At 40.9% G+C, this 27,858-nt stretch overlaps 1 protein-coding gene and 1 non-coding gene across 15 annotated transcripts in view; one reads left to right on the top strand and one right to left on the bottom strand.

The window, feature by feature from the left end:
• Positions 1–27,858, bottom strand: part of SMARCA2 (SWI/SNF related BAF chromatin remodeling complex subunit ATPase 2) — a 182,050-nt gene that overhangs the window by 26,812 nt on the left and 127,380 nt on the right. For 11 of the 14 annotated variants that reach the window (XM_037998454.2, XM_007969380.3, XM_037998457.2 and 8 more), the window contains exon 28: positions 5,349–5,566. In XM_037998454.2, the coding sequence (XP_037854382.1) occupies positions 5,349–5,566 (218 nt within the window). Of the gene's footprint in view, positions 1–5,348; positions 5,567–7,331; positions 7,428–8,645; positions 8,778–9,365; positions 9,597–27,858 lie in introns of those variants that run through there. The other 3 variants (XM_007969388.3, XM_007969386.3, XM_007969389.3) reach the window with 3 other exon arrangements.
• On the top strand, positions 4,293–4,483 carry LOC119624505 (U2 spliceosomal RNA). The gene has a single exon (XR_005240680.1). It is a non-coding gene; the product is annotated as a U2 spliceosomal RNA (small nuclear RNA).

Here is a 27,858-nt window from a genome sequence, read left to right as displayed (position 1 = left end):
GCTCCTGATAGGAGAGTTGATAGAAAGAGCATATCAAGCCACTTCAAGTAAGTTCAAGTGTCCAGTTGCAAACTAATTACATCCTGGAAAAGCATGTAGATTGCTTCTGCTAATAACATTTAGGAAATCACAAGAGCATAAAAATGGAATCAGAAGACTAGAGATAAGCACATGTCCCAATTTTAATATAAGAAAGAAAACTTGAGACTGTTACGCTTGATGTTGACCCTTGGTAAAAATTTAGAAGAAATCATTCAGATGCCACAAGGCTATTTAGAAAAGATAAATAACATCATTAAGTGACAGCAGGAGGTCTCTTAGAAAAAGCCACGGCAAGCTAACCTCATTTCACTTTTTCGGCAGGGTTTCTAGGCTGATAGATTGGAAAGGCTATAGCCATGGTGTATCATGGTTTTAGCCTTTCTTGATAATGCTGAGAAAGGATAAATGTGGGTGACATGAGAGCATGGCTATATGAGTTCATTGATGGGTAACCAACCTTAAGGATTACTGGTTAATATATTCATGTCAACCTGAAGTGATTTTCAGGGGTATGTCACAGAGACCTGTCCTTTGTCTAAGTTTCTAAGCAATAGCTCATATTAAATCTTTGGATGACAAAAACTTAAGATACGTAAATGTAATTTTTACAAAAATAAAAATTTAGGGGTACAGCAACATGCAAGGATGATGGGATGAAAAGTAGTAAGGCTGGAACTACACAGGGATGAGAATACAGTCAACGGGTATAGGTTCAAAAACATTAGGCTTAGTTGAAAGCTAACCTTGGTAGTATTCATATGAAATCAGTGCCGTGTATGTGTGTTTTGGGGTGGGGAGTGGGGTTTATTTCAACAAGTCACATATTCAATGAGTTAACTCTGTCAAGGTTGCTGGAAAAAGTAAACATACTCTTCAGTTATGCTAACAGAATTCTGGTGTCCAGAATAAGGAAGCTAACTACCCTGCAATTAATGATCAGAATACGCCATTGGAGTTCTGGGTGCCATGTTTTAAATGGGACACTAGGAGACTGGAATGTGGCTGATGTCTAGGCATCACTCAGAGAGCAAAGTGAAGTATTCCAACCTGAAGAAGAATGTCCTGACGTAGATACGCTTGTTGATACATTTTAAAGGATATTTCTCAGAATGACAGCAGATTTATTCTCCGAGGTTTCAAGTAGAACAAATAGCTAGGGGTCAGAGGGCTGCATCCCTTTTAATGTAGGAAATGGCGATGTGTTTACAACTGTCTTTCGGTGCCAAGAACTGCTCTGAAGCAGGGAGCTCACACTGGAGGGTCCACATGGAGGTGGATGACCACATGCCAGAGGTGGTACAGGGGGACTTATTTGTGTTGTGGGAAGTTGGGCCAGGCAGAGCTAAATGTCCCTTCCAACTTTAAGAATGTCTCTAGGAATCTCTCTCTCTCTTCTTTATCCAAGTAGCTAAAAGCCTCTAGAGTTGGAACAGCTCCATAGACTCTACTCTTCACCATCTAATTCTACGTCTCATCCCAGGGGCAATCTTCAAAGGTACAAATGCAAACAGGATGAATCCCTTCTCAAAGAACAGTCTTAGGCTAAATATTACATAAATTGAGAATATGAGTTTCTAAAAGCTTCTAAATAAGCAGAAAACAAAGCATGCTTAACTGGTCAAAACAAAGCCTTCTAATACTACTTGATGTAAAGTTTTCTATTTGTGCAAATAAAATGATGGGGGCCAGTAGCGGCAGACCAGTACTACCTCTGAATAGCAGTTACTGCAGAAAGATTTTTACATTTATGAATCACACAATATCTGGCTCTTCAGGGTCAGATTTTTAGAAAGTACCCTCCTTTTAAAAAACAAGTCCTATCACTGACTAAAAAGCAATAAATGCACATATAAATGATCTTAGTTCTTTATGAAAATATCAAGATACATCTGCCCCAGAATCATGCATGAACTTTAAACAACTGTCTCATGAGAGCTAATTAATTCTTCTTATATATCAGTTAAATATAAATGGCAGTTCTTATTTAATATGCTGTTAATCTACATGAACGTCAGAGCCCTAACATTTGACCAAAGTGATGGGAAGGAGGTTAGCACAGGTGGTATTTCTTTCACAGGTGGGTTGAGTTACTATTTAAGTAACTGACTTTAATGGTGCAAAAATCTCAACACAGTGAAATGTACATCTCCCAGCAGCATTTTCTAAAACCAACCAAAAATATGATACTGTATCTAATTAAGGCTCTCCTAATTTGAGTGCCTCCTACTTGAGTACCAAGTTAAAGAGAAATACAAAATATAAATAGTTAGTGCTTTTTCTAGAGGATTACCAACATGAAATGTATATGAAACATTCAGTGGTGGGAAATTTAGTACATACTCCCCAGAAAGCATCTAAATGTGGGAGCTAATAGAATGTATCTTACCAGGACACTTTTTAAGCAAAAGTAAGCAAGCAAATAAAACAAGGAAAAGTGAAAAAGAAAAAACTACTCAATATCTGCATGCTGAAATATTTAAATACCCTTTACCTACAGTACAACTAAAGATGTACTCAATAAGCAGTACCATTGAAACTGCATTTTCTGTTTCTAGAAATAAAACCACAGAAACCAGCATCAGCAAGGACACTTTCTTTCCGGTGCTCAGAGGTCCATTCACCTACCTGATCAGCCTCAAAGTCTGAAAGGCTGATTATTAATAATGAAACTGTTCAAAGAACCTGAGTTACATTAACTCCTTGATGACTCATAAGGACTCTAGAGGCAGGCACAGTAATGAATCCCATTTTTTTGGATGGGCAAACTGAGGCTCAGGGAGATTAAGTAAATTACTCAACTGTCCCCAAGCTAGTGAATGCCAGAGTCAGGATTCAAATGCAGGCGGTTAAATCAAGACAAGAGTCTGTACTCTAAACCACTGTGCAATGCTTAGCTGAGGTTTAAGGCATATAATCTCCTACCACTGTGTATTTTTGGATGGTTTCTAGGAAAGTGGTCAGCCCATAAGCCACGGACACCAGGAAGTCATAAACTCAAAGGCTATGGAGCCTGCAGGTAATACAAATGAATGAAGTGAGCCAGGCGTAAAAAGCGTGATGGTAAATGGTAACCCACTCCATATTGAAGAGATGATAGGGAGTGATGGGGACTGCAGCAACCTAGAGCGCGATGCTGCCAATGAAAGGATGGCCACTTGTTCGTGCCTACTGATTGCTACCTTAGGAGAGCTGGGCAATGTGCCACCAGAGTTTCAGGTTTTTCAAAAGGGTGGGGGGTGGGAGGGAAATTTTTGCAAGCAATCTCTCCAGGTTTATGTATTGCTGACCCCCACCCCTCAAAAAAACAACATAAAACCACATAAATCTGCTGGCAGTATGTAGTCCACCTGTTGGTGACTTCTTTTATGTCACTAGAGAAAGACACAGCCATCACCTTAGAACGAAAGGCCTAGGTTCTCAACCTCCAAGGACTTTCCTGGCCCTTTTCAGTGTTACAACAGCCCTCGACTCACTCAGCGAGTAATGAACAAAATGCCTGTCACACATCACAGCACATCTGGTCAGAGAAACAGATGTTACACTCTCCTGAGACAAAGGCAAAAAAGTTTGATGTATATGCAGGGTGATGCTCTCTACTTAGTAATATTTTGCTTTAAACCAGGGACTGAGAAAATAAGGCATCATAATCCAAGCTGGCTTCTAGAATACCGTCCCTTTCTATGGCAAATATACAAGGGGAGCTGGGGGGTGAATAGAAACGTGAGAGTTACTGATTCATGGTTTACAAGGAAGTTTTCATGTTCACTCTGGACAAAGCATGGATTTGTGGTCAAAATTTCCTTCCTGGATTGCTGTCATTCCCCTTCGTTAATGAACAGCTGGTCCAAACCCAAGAGAATGGGGTTGCCTTTCGTGGCCACTTCAGAAGCCTCAAAGGGGATGCAATTATTTATTTATTTTTTGAAAAAAGGAAAATAGTAAGCACAAAATCTGACAGACCTGGTGGGCAAAATGGAGCAAGAAATTCTGGCCTTTTTACAAACATCTCCACCTACTCCTCTTTCCCCATTTCTGAAAACTCCTTATAGATAAGAAAGGCTTAACAGCAAAACCCCACGCTGGAAAATTTCTTGCTATTTATACTACTTAATTTTTATAATAATTTTTCCTTCCTGCTATGATGTATTCAGCAAACCCATAATGAAAAACTAAAAACACAATGTAGTTATTCATATTAAACACAGGGGTACAGAGCAACCCTAGTTAATGTCAAACATTTCTGGTAACTAACTGCTTCTCAGCCTTTTGGCTAAGATCAAGGGTAGTATCTGTTGTTACATGCTTAATATCTGATTCCTCCTCTATCCGAGGACAACATGTTAAGTGGATTTTGGAAGCAGGGAGCTAGAACAGGAGCTTGCTCCATCAACTCCACACATCGACCTGGTACTGCAGTAACTTCAGGAATGATGTACCCCCTTGAGAAAAAAATTTTTTCAACTGGTAATTAAAAACCGATTAATACCACTATGCAACTGAGTGAAAATGCCTGTTTCCCGTCAAATTATCAACTGAAACTAGAAGCCATCTTCAAATGCAAACATTACCACGTGATAATAAAGTGGAAACCAAGTCAACTAACCAAAGTGTAGCCTAACTAGTTCATCTACTATATGCGTCTGACTGACACCCTACAGTGTCTTTGGTTTTCAAATAATTATTCATTGTTTAAAATGGCCTGGGAGGAGTGTCCAACACAGCTTTCTCAAAGTCGGTATCCAAAAATCCCATGAAAAAGGTAAGTTTGCCGAAAGACCGTGCTGACTATGTGGTATTAGGAAGAAAGAGAGAACTCAAACAAGAGCTCAGAAATTCAAGTGCTGGAAGGAAAGAAGAAACTGTATTTACTAGGAAGCATCTATTTTGCTTTAAACAGTCTTAACATGAAATATTTACCTTAAATATATTAGGATTCTTCTTTCTCTAACAATTCAATTCAAAAAAATAATTTTACTCCATCATTCCAATCCCTTTCATCTGAAATATCTTCATTTTCAGATGGTATTTCAGAGTGCCTGAAGAATCCTTTTCTAATTTAGATTTAAAAAAAAAATTTGTAATCTGAACTCAATTTTCAACTATCTTAAATAATACATGATGAAACATCACACAAAATAGCAATAGTGGCCATTTTAAACAGGTACAAAGAAAGCAAGCTATAAAACACAAACTAGAAAGAACCTTAATAGAACCTAAGTGCATAACTTAACAACTGCTCCCTCCTTAGGTAGCACCATTCGGCATCTTGGTGAGAGATGATCAAGGTGAAGGAACCAAATACTCACCTATCTTTGTAGTTTATCACAGTATCGATGATAGCGTTCATCTGCTTTGTCAGTTTGGGGGGATTTGGTGACAGTTTCTCAGCAGGAGGGCGGCCTCTTCTCTTCTTAGCTTTTTCCACATCTTCTTTCGCAGGATCTTTATCCACATTTCTTCGTCTTTTTCGCTTCTTAAGCCGTACTTCCTCTTCCATTTCCTCCAAATTGCCGTCTTCAATGGCCTGTTCATTGAAAACAAAGGGGAAAAATTCAAGACAAGAAAATAACCAAGACAAAAAAAGTATGTGTATATTTATATATAGCTTCAACAATTAGAATAAAATGAAAAATTAACCAAAAAAAAAGAAGTAAAATTTAACAGTAATCAGTGGAGGAAGAAGAAAAAAGGAATGCTACCATATTGGATAAATGCATCTTTAACTCAAGTCTGTTTCATGAGCAAAACACACTGAAGGCCCAAAACACTCACAGTAAAGAAGAATATGACAAATATTAAAAGATCTATAAATTCAAGTGTTTGATGATAACTGAATCCAGATGAAATTTTAGCTCAGTTTAAGAACATGACCCTAATTTTCTCATTACTGTAAGGGAAGGAAAAGGTAAACAAAACGAGGGGTGGGTTATGAAAAAAAAATCCCTAAGAATACATCCACACGAGCATATAAGCTTTGACCTTTTCTTGAGGTTTTGCATCAATTTATTCATGATTAACAATATAAATCAAAATTCCATCTAGATTTTTGTTCTAACGTGGCAATTAGTAAACAAGGAAACGGGAAAGTACAAAGCCACATTCCTTGGTAAACGCACTTAAATCATTCGATAAAGAACACACACACTCACAAACAATAAACACTTTTTTCCAATTACCTGCAAACGCTTGCTTTAAACCAGAGCCAGCAGCACTAATGCAGAGAGATAATAAAATAGCTATAAAAACAACCAGGTATAAAAGAAACCTGTTCATAAAGGGCTAAAAGATCCATGTGACAGACCCAGAAGTTTAAACTTTTTTTTTTTCCTGGTAAATCTCAAAACTCGAAAGAAGAAAAATAGAGGAAAAATACTGCAAAGGAAAAAAAAAAAAAAAGAACATAAAATTTGAACATAAAAATGTTCTAAAAAAATATTTAAATTATATTTTGAGATTGCTCTCTCACACAAAATAACTAATGTTGTTATTTGTTCCTCCTGCCTCTCAATATTGCCTCCAGTATGCAAATGATAATCAATCCTTTCTCGTAGCTGAAAGAGCTCTAATCATAAGGCAATTACCTTCATTTCTCCACAGCACCAAACATGGCTAATATTTATGATCATGTGAGTATAACAATCAATATAAAGAGTGATTACAGCTCAGACATAATTTCTTTCACTTATGTACAATGCTTCCTGAAAAAGAAAGGTTTTGTGAAGAAAACCTGGTGCAGAACACAAAACAACCTGGCATGTTAAAAATGCCAGTGGGATTTTTAAAAAAATATGTTTTCTATGCATCCTCCAATGTGCAAATCCATAGAAGCAACATGCACACAGACAGATTCCTAAGGGACAGTCTGAGCCCAGGCCTTAATAATCAAAAGACAATTTCCATCACGATCCTACAGTGTTCAGATAACCACTATGAAGGAGGCGAGATCTGATGAGTTATGAGGAAAAAGGAAAAGGAAAAAAAAAAAAGCTTCACATTATTGCATTAATATTCATTTGCCTAAAAAGCAGGACACCCACTATACAGCTAAACACACTGCAGCTAAGCGAAGATTAAGAAAAGGAAATTGTCCCGCATATCTTGGAGGCTGAACATGCTAATAATAAATACAGCATGCAAGGCTGTCAACAGTTAATGGTATTGCTCTCCTCAAGCACCCAGTTGCACACAGAAATACGGAGAACACCGGCTTTTGATGTGTTACACACCTACACATGCCTGGGATGTAGTTCTACTGAATCTTCAAGACGGCAACGAAAAAGGATATTTACCTTACCACTATCAGCAGGCCGGCTATCGGAAATCACAGTTAGTGGGGATAAAATTAACAAGCCAGCAAAGCAGCGAGCTGCTAGTCTCTTCATCAGCTGATCAGGAAAAAAAAGAGAGCTGGGGAAAGGCTATGTTTTCATATACAAGTAATTTTATTTTACTGAAAATTTAATACTGAAAGGATTGTGGATACTCAAATCTGCTGTTTCATTCTACCTACTACAAGGCCCGAAGGCTTCCTCCTTCAGCCTGTTTTAATATTGACAACTACTTATCATATTTTTTCCCCTTATTATTCCAGGCAGCAGAATTAGAGATTTTAGCTCAGGTGGTTTCTGATTCTTGCTCGCATTTTAACAATTAAGCCAGTAAGAAAACAAATTAATATTCAAATTTATTTTAAACAATTAAAACAAGGTATGCTTTTTTGGTATTTTATACCTTATTTTAAAAAAAATAGCAGCATGGTTTGGAGCAGTCGAAATGATTTTTAAAATAGAAGACAATTTTTTAAAAAATTAAATGCATGTAAATAAAAGCAATGTGCATGTTCTAAGGTTCAAATATTTTAATATAATATGTAATTCTGCTCTTTAAAGAAAATCCAGAACAACTGTAACACTTCACTTTCAGTTTCATGCTGTAAAATTTTTCATTGTTTTTCTTCTCAGTGGGATAAATGAAGTTGGGGGGAGTTGTAAAAAGGATATTTCTACTCTCACCCCCCTCAATTTTTGAAAAGAGGGAAAAAGCATAAGCTTGTGATATTTGGAGTTTTAAATCTCTAAATCTGTGAGTAGCTAAGAAGCGAAAACAAATTAAATTGCAAACAGAACAACTGAAACAATTTTTATTACAATTGCTAATACGTGCAGATTCTTATTAAATTTAGGTTCTGGAATTACAAGGAAACACACAAAGTACTGACCATTATTCCCCTTAAACTAAGGTTTTATGCAGGAATGCAGAGAGCTACAAAACATCTTCCCTCCTCCCCAAAGACCCCAAACACATCCATATGCAGTGCTTTATGTTCTGTGATTTCTAAGGGTCTTTTTCTAATGGAAATCAATTCACTAAATACTTCCCAATGCTTTTCGCACATAAAGAGTAGAGTAAGATTACTCCTGCATGTAAGTAAAATTATTCATGGAGATTTTAAACTGTTCTTTTATTTTAAAAAATTATTTATTAAACTGGCTCAACTGACTCAAACTCAGCGCTGGGGGTTGGGGGGCACACACAAAAAAAAAAACCAAAAACTTGCTACACAATGCTAAAGTACTACCCCCAAAAAGAATTCCCTTCCAAACCTTTTACCAGCACAATAATGAAATAAATCACAGAAGCAAACCCCCAGTTTCCGACTGGTGACGTGTTGCGCAAGAGTGCGAGCCCTAATTCAACATACAGACGGCTCCCATGCTGAACTGCCTCTAGATTTAATGAAGTGAATAGGAAGGAAGTCGGGGAAAAAAAGTGTACAAATAAGAAATTAACACTTTCCTTCCCTACCGAAACGGTGAAACACAACTACAGCGAAGTTTAGTGAGGCACCTCTTTTCTTAAAGGCATACTGCACCCATTTGGCTCCGGATGTCACGAAAAAAAAACCCATATGGTGGTAAAAATCCCCAGTCAAGTTAAAACAGTTAAGCATATTTCAGCCTGCGTTTTTCCTGAATGAAGCTGGGAATTACTCCTTCCTCCACTGGATGGCAACCTTTTTTTTTCTTTCTTTCTTTTTTTTTTTTTTTTTTTTTGGCCCTCTTTCTCTCTTTTCTTTCTTTCAATTTTGCTTAAGAGAAAATGTTTTTCATGACTCAGGGTATGCAAGAACGAGATGCAAACTAGCTCCCTCTTCAATTAGTTCTTATGAAAGCAGCGTGCACGTTCTGACAACAAAATGCAGGAGACAGTCATGCAGGATTAGCTGTTTTAGAGGAAACACTTTGCAGCTAGCAAAGCACATGGCAGACCCGGGAAGCGGCCACACGTGGGTCCAGTTGTGGCCCTCTCATCCTGACACACACCAACCACATCTTTTACTGCGTGACGGAAGGTCCAGAAAGTCAGCCTCAGGCGCCTTCTTCTCAACCCGGTGGTGTGAAGAGGCGCTGTTATGCGTGGTTCACAATATCACAAAGCAGAGGGGATCCATGATTATGAATAGGTAAAGAGGGACACGCAAACAAAAAGCCCCAGGCCAACTCCTGCGCATTGTTTCCACCTCCGCCTCTCCAAGTCCACCAAGCCATGTGGCACAGCCCTTACAGTGGAACAAACCATCTTAACACTGAAAGGCGCAATTCTAAAGATATCCAGACAAGGCATGGAAATTTCTTCCACGTAAAACGGGAAAGTCAGTACTCAAACACTAACTCTGCTATTTCAGTATCATATTTCTGTCCGCTGACACTTTCTCTTTCTCCCTCTGGGGATCCTCCTCCCTTAGGAACTCTAGTTGGATTCCAGAAGAGGACCCTGGGATGCTGCTGGGCATGGGGGTGGGGTTACAGAGCCCAGGGCTAAGCATTAAAGAATGCAGGTTAAGAGCATTACATTATACTAGTGCTTTCTTGGGAGGGCTCACATATCACCAAACTTGATTCCAAAATTCAGACAGGCTAAATATCCCTTGTGCCCTGCTGAGACCCTGGAAGCCAATAATACAGGTAAAGATCCCCCAAACAAGAAAAGCAATGCCAACAAAATAGTGGAATTTTATATTTACATTTTCATGTATGAGAGATTTTCTTACAATATAAATCTTAAACAACAACCAAGTTGAACATAGAGCTCATCCTCAAAGATGCCACATTATTTTAATCAGTTTAATGCACACTGTAGCACTTTTGGATGCAGAATTTCAGACTCAGGGCTTTGGAGAGTAAGTTTTTGATTATTACTGTCTCCAAAAGCAACATGTTAGAAAAACTGGCATAAAATCAAATTCCCTAAAGTGAAATAATCTAAACACAAAAGGGCAAATACTGTATGATTTCAGAGATGAGAAAAGAGAACAGTGTTTACCAGGGGCTAAGGGAAGAGGGCTGGGGAGTTAATGCTTAATGAGGTCAAAATTTCAGTTTGAGATAATGGAAAAGTTCTGAAGATGGGATGTTGGTGACAGTTGCACAGCAATGTAAATGTACTTAATGTTACTGAAATGTACACTTAAAACGGCTAACATGGGCTGGGTGTGGTGGCTCATGCCTGTAATCCCAGCACTTTGGGAGGCCAAGGCAGGTGGATCACACCTGAGTTCGGGAGTTTGAGACCAGCCTAACCAACATGGAGAAGCCCCATCTCTACTAAAAATACAAAATTAGCCGGGCATGGTGGTGCATGCCCTGTAATCCCAGCTACTCAGGAGGCTGAGGCAGGAGAATTGCTTGAACCTGGGAGGCAGAGTTGCAATTAGTCAAGATTGTGCCATTGCACTCCAGCCTGGGCAACAAGAGCAAACCTCTGTCTCAAAAAAAAAAAAAAAGAGAGAGAGAGAAACAAAAAAGGCAAAAACAGTAAATTTTGTGTGTATTTTGCCACAAGAAAAAAAGTCCCTGAAAAGAAATCAAATTCTCTAAATTAAGGAACAACTTAACCCCAATTAAACCCCAACAACTGCAGGTTCATACGTGTTCTTACCACCTCAACACACAGCACATAATACTAGCGAAATCTTGCTAGCTTTCCTTCAGAATTCAACCCTTTTAACATTTCAATAGATAGCACGTTCAGTCTTGCCCTGGCCAATGGCTAGAACTTTTCAAAAATCCCCATTTATTCTTTCAAAGGTTATTAAGGAAATATCCATGATGTAAGAAAATAAATGTATATAGGACATAACTATTCACAAACCTTATACTTTTGTTAATAAATGCTTCCCATATTCAAGAGAGGAGTTGGTCTGAAGGGTAAGAACTTGTTTGGATATAGATTCCACCCTCCCCCCCCCCCACCCCATGGTGCAATAAACTGATGACTGATGACATTAACTCAACGGACTCTGTTTCTTATTTCATTCATCTGTCAGGCAACTTGGATGCCAACTGCACTCCCGGCTCTCCCTGAGTTGGGACTGAAATGTACCAAGCTGACCATAAAGGGGAAGAAAATTGAGCCACAGTTTACTCGAATTTCTGGTACAGTGGGTTTTCTAGTTTACTGATCAATAACCTCAGATCACTTTTGCAAAAAAAAAAAAGGGGGTTTTCTGTTTTCCCATATGCCATAAGCACACGGAGGTGGGTGAGGAAGGGAAAAGGGGAGCTATGGCTTACACATCTGAGACAAGGTCAATTAACACACTATTTTAGTTAAAAGCAATTTGGTTGGGCTAAGGAAAATGGCTGGGCGCAGTGGCTCACGCCTGTAATCCCAGCACTTTGGGAGGCCGAGGTGGGCAGATCACAAGGTCAGGAGTTCAAGCCCAGCCTGGCCAATATGGTGAAACTCTGTCTCTACTAAAAATACAAACATTATCCAGGTGTGGTGGCATGTGCCTATAGTCCCAGCTACTCGGGAGGCTGAGGCAGTAGAATTGCTTGAACCTGGGAGGCGGAGGTTGCAGTGAACCAAGATCACCCCACTGCACTCTAGCCTGGGCAACAGAGCCAGACTCAGTCTCAAAAAAATAAAAAGAAAAATGAGTTTAAAAATTATTTTAGCCATGAGTTCCACTAAGAACCCATGTGACTGATACCTTTTAAGCAGTATTAAACACAATATACTCTATTTGGAGAATGATTTTAAGATTTAGTAGAGGTTGGCCCACAAAACATCTGGCCCTGAGGACCCTACCAAACTATAAATGTGAAATATTGACACCTTTGTTCTTACAAGTTGGGTACATGCTATGTTCAGCTTCCTTGGGTAGAATCAAAAAACCTGAGAGAATTTGAGAGCCTGCAAGAGACTTAGAGAAACAATGGAGAACTGCAACAAATACAGTTCGGCTTTCCTATCCTGAGATCATCAATCAAGTTACTATCTACTCTTAACAGAGTCAGGAACTCCACCCGCTTGTCTGTTGAGCAGGGCTCCTCAGAAGGGCCTGGGCCACTTCTGTACTTCAAGGTTCTCAGTATATTAAAAATGAAATGCCAAAAGAGGGTAACAAACTAATACAGTTTTAATGCTCACAAAGAATAACTTAATGCTTTCAAGACAGATAAAATACAACTATTAAGAGCATAACCTCATTTGGAGATGGTGTCAAATGGCAGCTTAGAGGCACCTTCTTATGAACGTGAGGCCTGAGCAAAATAAATGGTTCTTTTCTGGGCTTCCCTGTGACAGGCTGTCCATGAGGAACTGAGCCACGATCCAGGGTTCCATGATACTGCAAGAAGTCAGACTTTCTGGTCATTACACCCATAGTGATTAAGAACAGCAAATTTATCAGATACTGATGAGAATGAGGTAGTTGTTCTGCCTGAAGCCAATGCAAAGAATGTCCATTAATAGCCCAATAATGAGAGAGGAAAACATGTAAATAAAGCAACAGAAGAAATCAAAAGCACAGTAGTTTGAGGCTCTCTAATATAGAAAAAAAAATAGCCCTAACTTTTAATAAATCTTCAGACACACAGAATCATTAATACTTCTACTACTACTGATGCAGCTACTACTACTACCACCATTGTCCCTGCCAGCAGCAGCAGCAGCAGCATTGGCTAACACATAGTGTTCACTGTGTTGCCAGCTACTCTGTGCTTTGAGCACATTTAGTCATTTAAACCTCACAACAACCCTAAAAAGGTAGGCACTCTTACACTCTGCATTTTGCAGATGAGGAAACTGAGGCACAGAGAGAGATAACACCTTCTTCCAGATCATATAAAAGAAAGACAACGACTCAGTATTTGAACTCGAAGTCTGGCTGCATAAACCACGCCCTTAACTACCAAACTATTCTACGTTATAGCAGAAAACAATAACATTATTAATGACGACTATACCATCAGGAAAATGCTAACTTATGCTTGCCAGGCTTAGGTGAATAATTCAAGTAAAAACATAACATGATACATCTTAGGAAGACTTTCAGCAAAGATCACACACAGATATACACACTGCCAGCAAAGATCTCTCTCTCTCTCTCATACACACTCCTTTGCATAGAAGTGTGGAACCATAAAAGTAACCATCAAAGTACAGTTATTTTAATAGTCAATGGGAAATTATTGTTCCACAACTTTAAAAAATTTATGTCAAAACATTAAAAACTCTTATACTTGTAGAGGAAAAACAAAAAAGTAAAATAAGCATTTGCTTAGTACACTAATTTAAAATATTAGAAACATGGAGCATTAAAATGTTTCATTTCTCTGTTTAAAAAAAAAAAAAAAACTCTATCCAGAATATTTTGCTTTGCTTTGAGATAGGGCCTCATTTTGTTGCCCAGGCTGGAATGCCATGGTGTAATCAATCACAGCTCACTACAGCCTCAACATCGTGGGCTCAAGCAATCCTCCCACCTCACCCTCCTGAGAGCTGGGACTATAGGTGCACACCATCACACCTGGCTATTTTCTTTTTTGTAGACACCGGGTTAGACAATGTTGCTTACACTGGTCTTGAACTCCTGGGCTCAAGCAATCTGCCTGCTTTGGCCTCCCAAAGTGTTGGGATTACAGGAGCGAGAGATCACGCCTGGCCTATCCAGGGCATTTTGAACAGTGCTTGTCTTCTCCTTGTCAAATAACTTATGATATAGAATAAACATCTTTTCTATGCCTTGGAAAACTGCCATACTCCTAAATTTGGATTGGCTTCCAACATTTCATCCTTTGCCATTTCGATGTCGTGAAATAGCTGAGTTCCTTCAGGGTGACTTTGTTTTTGCCAGTATCACTTCCTCTGGGTCATCTTCATCCTTTTCTTGATAACCCCATCCATCCCTCATTTATGTGGGTAAGTTTACCTTCACCATGTTCCCTGGCTGAATATCTAGAATCTCTCCTGTATGGCCACTTAGTGATCCTACATCTTTCTTCACATAAATTCTTTTTCTTTTTTATAAATTCTTTTATTTTTATTTTTTGAGACAGAGTCTCACTAGCTCTGCTGCCCAGGCTGGAGTGCAGTGGCGTGATCTTGGCTCACTGCAGCCTCCGCCTCCCAGGTTCAAGCGATTCTCCTGCCTCAGCCTTCCAAGTAGCTGGGATTACAGGCACGAGCCACCACACCTGGCTAATCTTGTATTTTTAGTAAAGATGGGGTTTCACCATGTTGACCAGGCTGGTCTTGAACTCTCTTGACCTCAGGTGATCCACCTGCCCCAGCCTCCCAAAGTGCTGGGATTACAGGTATGAGCAGTGGCACTCAGCCTTTCTTCACTTAAGTGCTTGATACAGTTGTCTTCCAAAAGATCTATCTCATCAGCATGAAATATTCCAGGATCATCATAAACCTGCCTCCATCTTGGGATTCGGGGTGAAATTTCACAGCGGCATCCTTATTTACACTAGTGGTGTCATCAGACCATTTAACATTCACCAGTTCATGCTGACTTATGAGACAATGAAACCAGCTTTACTGGCAGTCAAAAGTCCTCCTATAGTCTCCATGTAATCACCATTTTCTTTTAATATAGAAACTAACTTCAACACTTTGGCCTGAATACTAGTCAAACTAAGCAGGATTTTAAAAAACTATTATGGTTGCTGGGCGCGGTGGCTCATGCCTGTAATTCCAGCACCTTAGGAGGCCGAGGCAGGTGGATCACGAGGTCAGGAGATTGAGACCACCCTGCCTAACATGGTGAAACCCCGTCTCTACTAAAAAATACAAAACATTAGCTGGGCATGGTGGCAGACGCCTGTAGTCCCAGCTACTCGGGAGGCTGAGGCAGGAGAATGGTGTAAACCCGGGAGGCAGAGGTTACGGTGAGTGGAGATCGCACCACTGCACTCCAGCCTGGGCAACAAGAGCGAAACTCCGTCTAAAAAAAAAAAAATACTCAATTTCAATAATAAGTGGTTATTTGTTCCTAGTGCAATTTAAGCTAAAATATATTGAGATGACTTTACCTTGTCTTTTTTATATTCATTGTACATTTTCAGTGTGGTTTATATATTTTTTAATTCATTTATTTTTTTAATTTTTGAGACAAAGTCTCGCTCTGTCACCCAGGCTGGAATGCAGTGGTACAATCTTGGCTCACTGCAACCTCCACCTCCTGGGTTCAAGAGATTCTCATGTCTCAGCCTACCAATAGCTGGGATTACAGGTATGCAGCACCACTGTGCCCAGCCAATTTTTTGTATTTTTAGTAAAGACGGGGTTTCACTGTGTTGACCGGGCTGGTCTCAAATTCGTGGCCTCAAGTGATCCAACCACCTCATCCTCCCAAAGTGTTGGGATTACAGGCATGAGCCACTGTGCCCAGTCTCAATCTGGTTTGTACTGTAGCTTCATGCAGGCCTGGGTCTTGTGCTATCTTCATTTTCCTATTGCCATTTTCACATCTAATCACATCAAATTTCACTTCCTTCATTATTACTACTTGTTTCTTTGCAGCACTTTCATCTTTGGTGGCCAATTCCCTCTCCTAATGAACTACTTTTTTTTAATGTCATGTTTTCACTAAGAAGGCGGCAACACAACTACATGCTTTGCTGTCTGTGCATGAACTGAACAGACACTCACTGACAAATCACCACCAGACTCTGAGAGAAGTGATATTATTGATCAAAATGTACATGTGTTATGTACACAGTGATTTGTGAAGAGGTAGCCCCAAAGTCTGTGTTTTATGTGCAGTGACTCACAATTGCTATACTATAGTGTTATGGGCTGAACTGCATCCCTCTAAAATTCATACATTGAGGTCCTAAAACCCAAGACTTTACATTGTGACTGTATTTTGAGATAGGGCCTTTAAAGAGTTGAAAGGGCCCTAGGCCTATATGACTGCTGTCTTTCTATAAAGTGCTGCAAAGAAACAAGTAGTAATAATGAAGGAAGTGAAATTTGTTGTGATTAGATGTGAAAATGGCAATAGGAAAATGAAGATAGCACAAGACCCAGGCCTGCATGAAGCTACAGTACAAACCAGATTGAGACTGGGCACAGTGGCTCAAGAAAAGGCAGTTAAGACACAGACGCACATAGAGGAACAACTCCGTATACACATGCCAAGGAGGTAGCCAATTACATGCCAAGGCGAGAGGCCTCAGAAGAAACCAAACCTGCTGACACCTTGATCTCAGACTTCCAGCCTCCACACCATGAGATAATAAATCTCTGTTGTTTAAGCCACCAAACTGTGGTATTTTGTAATGGCAGTCCTAGCAAACTATTACATAGGGTAACTAAAATTTGTCATTGAGGGATTTGTGTTTAACTATATCCAGTGATGGGAATGTGTACATACGGAATGGTGCAAAGCAAGGCTGCTTGTATGCACTTACAACACACCCCTTGGAGTAAACAATGGCAGCCTTTCTCTTTCCTGCCATCCTATAATCTAAGGGAAACTGCTCTACCCACGGCATCTGCTGCCTGCACTGCCATCTTCTGTATCAGGCAGCTGCTACCTGTCTTAATCTCACCTGATGGAGATGGGAATGGTCCCCCGTTCTCTGAGTACCCTGTCTCTAAGCTTGTGTGGGGCCTGGCATGAGGGTCTCTGCACAAGCACAGCCAGAGTGATTGGCTGAGCCAGTCAGTTCACTTCTGTTAAGAATTTGAGTTGCAGTGTGAAAGAACATGTCCAGTTGGTATGGCAGAAGTTGAGTAAAGGTCATGAGGTAGCATTATGCCAGGGATGTTATGAGTAGCAGCCATGAATAAGCAGAGGCCAACAGGAGATATGCAAAAAGTATACCGTGTGAAGGAGAAGACTAGCTCAGCCCAGGGAGGTTCTAATTCCTTATACTCACACACAAGTATTTGGTTAGGCTATAGAGACATACACATGTACTCACATACATGTACGTACACATAAATACATATAGATGCACACATATTATTAGAGTGTCAGTAGAGAGCTGTCCAGTTCTAGTTAAATTTCAGAAGCCAACTTGGAAACGTACAATAATTTCAGATCTAGTCTGCATGCTGTTGCTAAGTATATAAAAGGTTATTTGTCAAGTATGTCTATCCCACTTTATTTAATAAAGCTAAAATGCAAAACAAAATTCTGAGTTTTGGTTAGCTAAGAGCTACATATATGTGGCAAACACAATTTGCTATACAATAAACTCTAAAACAAATCTCTAAAGCACAAAACAATAAGAACAAAGGTGAATATGGCCAGTGATATGGTTTGGCTATGTTCCCACCCAAATCTCATCTTGAATTGTACTGCCATAACTCCTGCATGTTGTCGGAGGGACTCGGTGGGAGATCATTTGAATTATGGGAGCGGTTTCTCTCATACTGTTCTCGTGGTAGTGAATAAGTCTTACAAGATCTGATAGTTTTATAAGGGGTTTCTTTTTTTTTGGAGGCGGAGTCTCGCTCTGTCATCCAGGCTGGAGTGCAGTGGCAGGATCTCGGCTCACTACAAGCTCCGCCTCCTGGGTTCACGCCATTCTCCTGCCTCAGCCTCCTGAGTACTACTGTCTGTGCTACTACAGGTGCCCGCCATCACTCTTGGCTAATTTTTTTGTATTTTTAGTAGAGATGGGGTTTCACTGTGTTAGCCAGCCTGGTCTCGATCTCCTGCCCTTGTGATCTACCACCTTGGCCTCCCAAAGTGCTGGGATTACAGGTGTGAGCCACGGCACCTGGCCGGGGATTTCCATTTTTTGTTGTTGTTGTTGTTGTTGTTGTTGTTTTGAGACCGAGTCTCGCTCTGTCGCCCAGGCTGGAGTGCAATGGCGTGTTCTCGGCTCACTGCAACCTCCGCTTCCCAGGTTCAAGCGATTCTCCTGCCTCAGCCTCCCGAGTAGCTGGGATTACAGGCACCCACCATCATGCCCAGCTAATTTTTTTGTATTTTTGTAGAGACAAGGTTTCACCATGTTGGCCAGGCTGGTCTTGAACTCCCGACCTCAGGTGATCTGCCCTCCTCAGCCTCCCAATCCCAAAGTGCTGGGATTACAGATGTGAGTCACCACGCCCGGCCAGGGGTTTCCACTTTTGCATCTGTCTCATTTTCTCTTGCCGCCACCACGTAAGAAGTGTCTTTTGTCTCCCACCATGATTCTGAGGACTCCCCAGCCATGTGGAACTGTAAGTCCAATTAAACCACCTTTTCTTCCCAGTCTCAGGTATGTCTTTATCAGCAACGTGAAAATAGACTAATACAGACAGGTTTTACTAATAAACACACTAAGTTGTATTCTGGCCTTGCATAGCTTCCATAGCTTTTTGGTATTCCAAGCCAGGACTAGCTGTTTTGCTGGTAATACATGGCTGAAATCAACATGAACAGAGTCGGTGGCAGAGAAGGAGACACCAAGAGACCAGGTTAACTGAAGCACAGTCAAAGATTTGCTCAGAAGAGACAAACACGAACTGCTCTAATGGGCAATGGCAAGATATATAGAAAACAAGCTGGGCACAGTGGCTCATGCTTGTAATCTCAGTGCTTTGGGAGGCTGAGGCGGAAGGATTACTAGAGGCCATGAGTTAGAGACCAGCCTGGGCAACATGGCAAAACTCTGTCCCTACAGAAAATAAAAAAATTAGTTGGGTGTGGTGGCATGTGCTTGTGTCTCAGAAAAAAGAAAAAGAAAGAAACATCTCTACAATGTGTTCCAGAAATGGAGTATCTAGAGAAAATTTTAGAGGGTACACAACTGACAGTTAATAAATCTGAAGGAAATTAAGAGGCTCACTCAACTGACCTCTACTTATGACTCTGCCCACTGCAGAGACCCTCCTTGTCTGGGCCACTCTGCTCTTGCCATTTGGCTCAAATACCAATGATCAGCTGTATTCCCAAATATATTGATGCTAGTTATACTTATTACTGGAGCTACATTAATTCAATTAGCTATTAATTACATAAATGAACATAATGTAACTGTGAAAAGAAATTGGGTTCTTAGTTCTACGAACAGCATGAACAATACAAGACTCCAAAAGGGTGAGTTTCTTTAAAAACAGCAGCAGCAACAAAAATGCTGTTGTATTTGGTGAGGGCTAGACTGTTATAACTTGGAGGCAAGTGTACACTCACAGCATGCTTTGTTAATATTAGGATTCTCATTCACGGCTGGGTATAGTGGCTCACACCTGTAATCCCAGCACTTTGGGAGGCTGAGGTGCGAGAATCACTTGACACCAGGAGTTTGAGGGAGGCTGTAGTGAGCTGTGATCATGCCACTGCACTACAGCCCGGGTGAGGCCCTACTTTTTTTTTCTTTTTGAGACGGAGTCTGGCTCTGTCGCCCAGCCTAGAGTGCAATGGTGTGATCTCGGCTCATTGCAACCTCTGCCTCCCGGGTTCAAGCAATTTTCCCTGCCTCAGCCTCCCGAGTAGCTGGGATTACAAGTGCCTGCCACCATGCCCAGCTAAGTTTTATATTTTTAGGGGAGACCGAGTTTTGCCATGTTGGTCAGGCTGGTCTCGAACTCCCTACCTCAGCTGATACTCCTGCCTTGGCCTCCCAAAGTGCTGGGATTACAGGCATGAGCCACTGCGCCCAGCAGAGGCCCTGTTTCTTTAAAAAAAAAAAAAAAAAAAAAAAAAGGTTCTCTCTAAGAACACCAAAACTGGAAATCCTAAGTGAAACATTATAGGTGTTATTTCTGTGAGAAAGATTATGTGTCATTTATGTGTTCTAGTCAGTTTACTCAAAGAGGCAACCTCAGCCTTACAATGAAAGATGTGGCAAACACATATGCTTTTAATTAAAAATTATATCAACATATAAGTGACATATTATTTTCTCACCTTAATTAATGTTTTCATTGACCAATGCACCACTGGTTCTGATTATTTAAGAAGGCATCTGCTCTTCCATCTTTTTGGAATGGGGGTCATAAAGAAGGTCATAGTACCTTGCTTGGTCTTTTTTTTTTTTTCTTTTATTTGGTCACTCAGTCCATGTTTTCCCTGTAATAATACTTAATAGCTCGATTCTGTACTTTTTTCTAGTTACGAGCTGTACCCTACTGCTCGGATCTTAAACACTTCTGTCATGAGACTACTGCACAACTCAGTTTCCTAAATTATCCTCAGTATATCAATTCCAAGCCTGCCTGTATGGAACTGTCAGAGGTGTTTGAACCAGAGTAACTCCATCTTGAATAGGGGATAGGTAAAATAAAGCTGAAACCTACTGGGCTGCCTTCCTTCTCAGACAGTTAAGGCATTCTCAGTCACAGGATGAGATGGGAGGTCAGCACAAGATACAGGTGATAAAGACCTTGCTGATAAAACAGGTTGCAGTAAAGAAGCTGGCCAAAACCCACCAAAACCAAGATGGTGATGAGAGTGACCTCTGGTGGCCCTCACTGCTACACTCCCGCCAATGCCATGACATTTACAAATGCCTTGGCAACATCAGGAAGTTACTCTATGTGGTCTAAAAAGGGGAGGCATGAAAAATCCACACTTTATTTAGCATATCATCAAAAAATAACCACAAAAATGGGCAAGCAGCAGCCCTCGAAGCTGCTCTGCCTATGGAGTAGCCATTCTTTGTTCCTTTACTTTCCTAATAAACTTGCTTTCACTTTACTGTATGGATTTTCCTCAAATTCTTTCTTGTGCGATATCCAAGAACCCTCTCTTAGGGTCTGGATCAGGACCCCCTTTCAGCAACATCTTTCTGTTGACCACAAAGCCACAATACTGAGGAAACCCCCGATCCAAAGGCTGAGTAAGTAGTGGGATCCAGTAACAGAATCTAGATAAACCTATGATTTTGATCCTACCCGTTCTGATTTCCCATATTTCTTATTGCTATGGACTAAATGAGTGTGTTCCCCTAGAATTCCTGTGTTGAAATCCTAGCCCACAAGGTGATGGTATTAGGAGGTGGGGCCTTTGGGAGGTGATTAGGTCATGATAGGGATTAGTGCCCTTATTTAAAAAGATCCCAGAGAGCTCCCATGTCCCTTCTACCACGTGAAGACACAGCAAGACAACACTGTCTATGAACCAGGAAGCAGAATCACCAGACATGGAATCTGCTGGGGCTTGATCTTGGACTTCCCAGCCTCTAGAACTGTGAGAAATAAATTTCTGCCTATAAACCAGTCTATGGTATTTTGGTATTGCACCCCAGACTAAGACACCAGCTATGCGAACATTCTGCAAATAATAGGAACACAAACCCCATGCCACACTGTAGCATGCCATATTTATTCCCACTTATGTGATTACTCTTACTTCTCACCTGGGGTGTCCTTCCCAAACCCCTGTACCTATGCACACTGTATGCATGTTCACTGATCAACTCCCATTCTACCACCCTTCCAGGTGTGCCAGATCATTTTGACTTTTTCTTCTTACAGAAACAATACCTTCATTCTTCTCAATTCCCCTAGAGTACATAGCACAATAATGAGGGAGGGAAACTACATACTGTAAAAACTGTTGAGTACAAATTCAACTATTAGATAGGGTTCCCTGGGAAAACTGCTCTTAGGTATATACCCATTTATGAAACACGAAATCCAAATGTATTTGTTCTAGATATTTTAATGTCAATCTTCAAGTACTAAAGGATAAACTCTAGCATCAAACTCTCTGCATCTTCCCTACATCAGCCATTCCTCACTTCCCCTTTATTGTCAAGCTTCAAGGGTCACCTTTACTGATGATTCTACCGCCTGACCACACAATAAAATTCTTTAGCACCCAGAAGGACATTAATACTTTAAAAAAAGTTGCCAAAAGCTTTCTAATTCCCACATCTTAGTCTTGTCTAAACTCTATTTTATTTACTTTCTCCTCCATTGCTTCTTACTTAAAATTATCTCTCCTTCCTATAGTGCTTGGTTTCCTTTTTTTGAGACAGAGTCTTCACTCTGTCACCCAAGCTGGAGTGCAGTGTCACAGTCTCGGCTCACTGCAACCTCTGCCTCCTGAGTTTGGATGATTCTCTTGCCTCAGCCTCCCAAGTAGTTGAGAGAGACTACAGACATGCACCACTATGCCCGGCTAATTTTTGTATTATTAGTAGAGACGGGTTTCACCATGTTGGCCAGGCTGTTTTCAAACTCCTGACCTCAAGTGATCTGCCCACCTAGGCCTCCCAAAATGCTGGGATTACAGGTGTGAGTCACCGTGCCCAGAGGGTTTCCCTACCTTTACTAACCACATTTTTCTCTTCTTAAATGTAGATTTCCCAACTTTTGTCTTTTTCATTCACAGATTGTGAATACGCAGCCAAATGTGGGCAATTACCCTTTCTGAGTACACACCAGGCACCACTAAGTCTGGAGGGCCTCAGCAGCAACAGGTGAGATGAGTTGTGATCAGCAATAGGTGAGTCTCTTAATGATCCCCGGAGGCCTCACTGCTAGAGAACTTCACTACTGCCCCCCGGAGGGGGACAAAAGGCATAATTCAGGAAAGCTGTTAACTTTACTGTTCCTAGAGAGGGAGCTCTTTTGTGGACTCCTGCTGAGCAGCCTGGATCATAGACGCCAGTCCTCAATATGGTGAGTGCTTTCTGAGCAGCCCCTAACTACTGATGGGAGGTACCTGAGAGGAATCTAAGCACTCCTCCTGGGTGTAAAAACTGCCACGGGGATCCTACCTGCCTCTATGGCTTCAAATATGACCTTGTTGGGACTCAGAAAGTGATACCCCAAAGATTGGTGCCTTGATATGCTTAGAGGCCTTAGAAGCTGCCTCAGAATCAAGGTCCCTCTAACCTGTTCTTGTCCCACCCCAACCCAGCGCAGGACACAAGCAGGGACTTGCTCTGGAATTTCCTCCTCTGGCCAAGAAAGTTTCACAGTCACAGTACACAGGGGTCACCAACAGAAACATGACTGCCTTCCTCTCCTCCCTGAAATTTAATTTTCTCAGAAAAGAAGACTGAGGAATGCAGCCACATCTGAAAAGACTCCTTCACAAGATAATACCTGACTCTTGGGCTCATATTTCAAAAAAAAAAAAAATCATTTCCAAGCTGATTTCCGTCCATTCATTTCCTCTGATTGACTGCCCCCTCAAAAGAACTGCCTACACCCCCCCCCCATCTCCCCACGCCCCTATGAGAAAGGTATGTACGATTCTATATTGCACTAGGTTATTGGGTAATCATCCTCCTGTGAGTTCCCCGTGCTATGCCTGTTAACATTTTGTATGTCTTTTCTCCTATTAACCTGCCTTTGTCAGATGATTCTCAACGAACCTTCAGAGGGGAAAGGGGGAAGTTCTCCCTTGGCCGCTACCCCCTCAATGCATACGGCTTCAAAAATTCTCTCTCTAACCTGTGCTTCTTTTTGGAGTCACCAATTGGGAATTCCACAGTCCTACCAAACATCACAAATCAAGTTTATCACTTTTCCTTCAACCAAGCAAATATTTCTCTTTCTGGATCCTGTCTCATCTAAAGGTAGCATCATTTCCCAATTATCTCTGCTGGAAATCTTTAAAATGATCAGTTTCCCTTATCACATCCCTGCAGTCCTATTTTGTCATCACATAGTTTACCTCTGAAATAGTTCAGAAGCAATCATTTCCCCCTGGTCTCCCTGCTCTCAGACGGGTCTCCTCTCTCACAGGTCACATTTAAATGGCCTCCCTTGTGGGTTTTCCCTGCCCTCTCTTTGGCCTTTTCAATTAAATTTTTTCAATACAAATGGTATCTTCTCTCTGCTTAAACAGAAGGACACATCATTCATTCTCTCATTTCAAATATGCTCAGGCTTTGAACTCTTTCTATGAAATAGAATAAAGCCCAGATTCTTTGGTCATGCATAGCCTCCAGGGTCCGGCCCTAGCCTGACTTTTCCTCCCCACGTCTATTCCTGTAAAAACTCTGCTCCAAACACACGGTCACAGTAAGCAGGGGTCACGTATTTCCAAGCCTTCGTATGCTTCCCTTGGCTTGGAACTCTCCTGATTCCCCCTGTCCTAAAGCATCCTCATCTTTTAAGAACAGGCTAAAATACCATTTCTTTTATAACGTCCTACCGCATTCCCTCCTTCCCCTGTACGAGCACAATACATTACAGGTACTTTTATTCAGGTTGTTTAATTCTGCTTGTTTTTTTTTTTTTTTTAAATATGTCCCAATCTCCTATCATCCCAAAATCTATTTAAGAACTGTTAAAAAAAAAAAAAAATCATTTTAATCAAAATTGCTTCCAAAGGCACTTAAATTGATGCCTTACTCACCAATGGGACCCAAAAATGTTGGTGAGATACAATTAAGTCTTTATTGTTTACCCCTCTGCCTTCTCAGGATGACAGGGCATGCTAGGGAAGCACGGTCTAACAACTGGCTTGGATGGTTACTGCTCAAGGGAGGGCCACACAAGTACACGGTGAATAAAAATAGGCCAGAGAAATGGAGCAAAATGAAGACCTTTGTTCTCAGTTCGCCCTACTCCAGCCCCACCTCTTTAAACTGCCTTTATTTTAACTGGTAACTATACAATCTTCTTCTTTTGGCTTTGAGAGTTAAACGGCTTGAAGACGTTCAACTCTACAGGCTATTAAATTAAATAAAATTTATAGGACGCCACTGGTTTGGACTGAGCTCCTGCTCTAGACTCAACAGGCCAAGCCCAAATGGAATCACCGTTGCTGAAGTTACATACCACTAAAACCAAGCTGTTTATCTGACCTGAGAAATCAGGAGAGAGAGAGAATACCAAATCCCCAAACAGGCCAGTTTGAGCAAGCCTAAGGAAGTCTCTGCTTTAACCTTTAAAAGGAAAATTAACTTTGAAACAACCAATATGCTTTTTGTTCTATTTCTGCTTTCCTCTACCCTATTAAGCCAACCTCCTTTGCTTGAGGTTGTCTGATTCTACAACGGCAAAAGCCAATTAAAAACTTTAAATTTGATGTTATTTTGTCTTTTGACGAAGTAAAAAAGATTGTCCAATGTCACCCCTGAGACGAGGAGCAATGAAGACCAACACACATTATCTCAAAGGTGGAGCAGTATCTGCAACTTGACTGATAGAGATACGGTCCCTACCTTCTCGAGAAACAGAGACAACCAAGGGAAGGGAAACTAACCTGTAGGTCCTAACTGCTTGGCAGAAGGAAGTCCACTAAGGGGACCCCTACTGTAGGAGCAGCCAGGTTAACAGCCTCCACGGGCAGGTCTCAGCACCTCCCCCTAGAAGGCTGTCTTCAATTCTGCATAAGTCCTCCCAGGGCCAGCTAGACCACCTGTTGCTGATCTGACACGCTCCTGCACCTTTTCAAGAAGAGGCCAGAATTCACAAGCCAGGAGGTCAGCTCAGTGGGCAAAGGGGCTGTAAACCAAAATGTGATTAACTTTCACCAAACTCCCATAGTCCCATAGTGTTTTTACATATTGAAGATGCACATCTATGCACAGACTTGTATGGACGGCTTGGATGGTTACTGCGCAAGGGAGGGCCACACAACTACAGGGTGAATAAAACTAGGCCAGAGAAATGGAGCAAAATGAAGACCTTTGCTCTCAGTTCACCCTACTCCAGCCCCACCTCTTTAAACTGCTTTATTTTAACTAGTAATTATACAATCTTCTTATTTTAGCTTTGAGAGTTAAACGGCTTGAAGACGTTCAATTCTACAGGCTACTAAATAAAATTTATAGGAGGCCATTGGTGCCATTACATTGTGCCATGACATTATGCACAGACTTGCATAGATGTGTATCTTCAATATATGAAAGAAGATAAAACTCTACATTCAACATTCACTAAACAAATACACCTGTCATGAACTAAATGCTAAATCCAAAAACCACACTCCCTACCTGTGAGGCTTAGTTCCTCACCTGTGGAATGGGAGAAATAATACTCCAAGTCTTTCAGGGGATTAAAAGGTGCTGTATATTCATAGCTTCCAGTCTAGCACTGGCCAATACAGGGAAAGGAGGAGATAGTAGATATACTGAGAGAAAGGGTCTAATTTGGCTCAGGAAAAGTCCTGAAAATCCTATGGGAATAAATTTGGATTAGGAATTCTCTCTCCGGGGGAGGAGAATGGCATGACGCTTGCCAACTTGGTGGCAGTAAAAAAGCACTGACTACATGAGAGGTGACAGGTCACTTTAAAAGAGAAGGGTTCAGCCTGTGAAATACCAAAGGCCTGTTCAGAGAGGAAGCAAAAATCACTGCGCCAGTGTGAGAAGGCAGGTCTCCATGTATCCCTTAATGGTCCTTTAAAAAAAAAGTTCTCTGGGACCAAGTGCCCAGTACAGCAAGGTGTCCTCAAGACCAAATGGAAAGACATGCACATTACCACTAACAGGCAGGGGCTCGGTGTGCATCATGGGTTAGGACTTACTGAAGCTACTACAAAAGAGCTGAGCCTCACAACAGGTTAAAAATAATTTTGAAGGTAATGGCACCAAAATAACCTCTGTCCATGATTTTTCTTGGCTCCTTCTCCAACCCGGGATACATGAAGGTCAATGAGATTATAGGTGATTCTGGTTTCTTTCTTCACTCCTCTGTATTTTTCATTATGCTTTTATGACAGGGAAGTGTCTCCAAATAAATTCTACTTTACACTTTACACAAAAACCCCAAGCTTCAGGTGTTTGGGGGTTGTGATTATAAAAATGCAGAAAGATAGAACAGTCAATCATCAGATAAAATGATGGCAAATAAAAATATATACCAGTGAACCCCTATGCTGGGCTTATTAATTCTCTTTGAGAACAAATGTTCGTTTTGGTGATCTCCCTGGAATACTGACACAGTAGTCTGCTGGACTTCACAATATCCTTCCCTGTGCCTTCAAATGATATACCATGACATCAGTGTACTGACATTTTAAAATTAAATGCAAATGAAGATGGTCTTGAAAATCTGGAGAAAAGTTGATATATTTCAATGAACAAAATGGATCCAATTTGCATCTGTTATATATTCTGCTAGGTAGTATGCAGGGGATTTAAAATGGGACCAGAGTAGGTGACTTCCTAATGAGAGTACAAGAAAACTCTTGGTCTTGGTCTACGCAGAATTGCTGAAGTCCCCAACTAACTTGTAAGGAAAGTAGCAAAACCGCCTTTGCAAATTACGACAGTAAGAGAAATCTGACATAGTTGACTCCACCTTGCTTCCGCCCGCCAAGCTGTCCTTAGTCATTCCCGGGTATAGGTCAAGTTAACTTTGGGAGAAGTTTAGTTTGTAGTTTAACCTTCATGCCAGGATGATAATATCCCTTCCCAAAGCTAAACCAGCTTTGTAAAACTAATGAAAGTCCACAGGTTAGGACTATGAGAGGGGCCTGAATTCTGCTAAGATGTATGTAGGTGGAATTAAACAATAACCAGGTATATTCCCTGATGTCACAAGATTTGTGACTTCCCCAGTTACTCCTGTAGACAATATTACTATCATAGAACCTAAGATTGGTGTCTTGAGATGTCTTTTCAGACTTCTGCATTTCTGATGACCAGCTGACTCCACCAGGAGTAG

This window comes from Chlorocebus sabaeus, chromosome 12, assembly GCF_047675955.1.
Source record: "Chlorocebus sabaeus isolate Y175 chromosome 12, mChlSab1.0.hap1, whole genome shotgun sequence".
In the NCBI taxonomy this organism is placed as follows: Eukaryota; Metazoa; Chordata; class Mammalia; order Primates; family Cercopithecidae; genus Chlorocebus; species Chlorocebus sabaeus.
The sequence above is the reverse complement of the archived record's forward strand: the minus strand, read 5'-3'. Positions and strand labels throughout refer to the sequence as shown.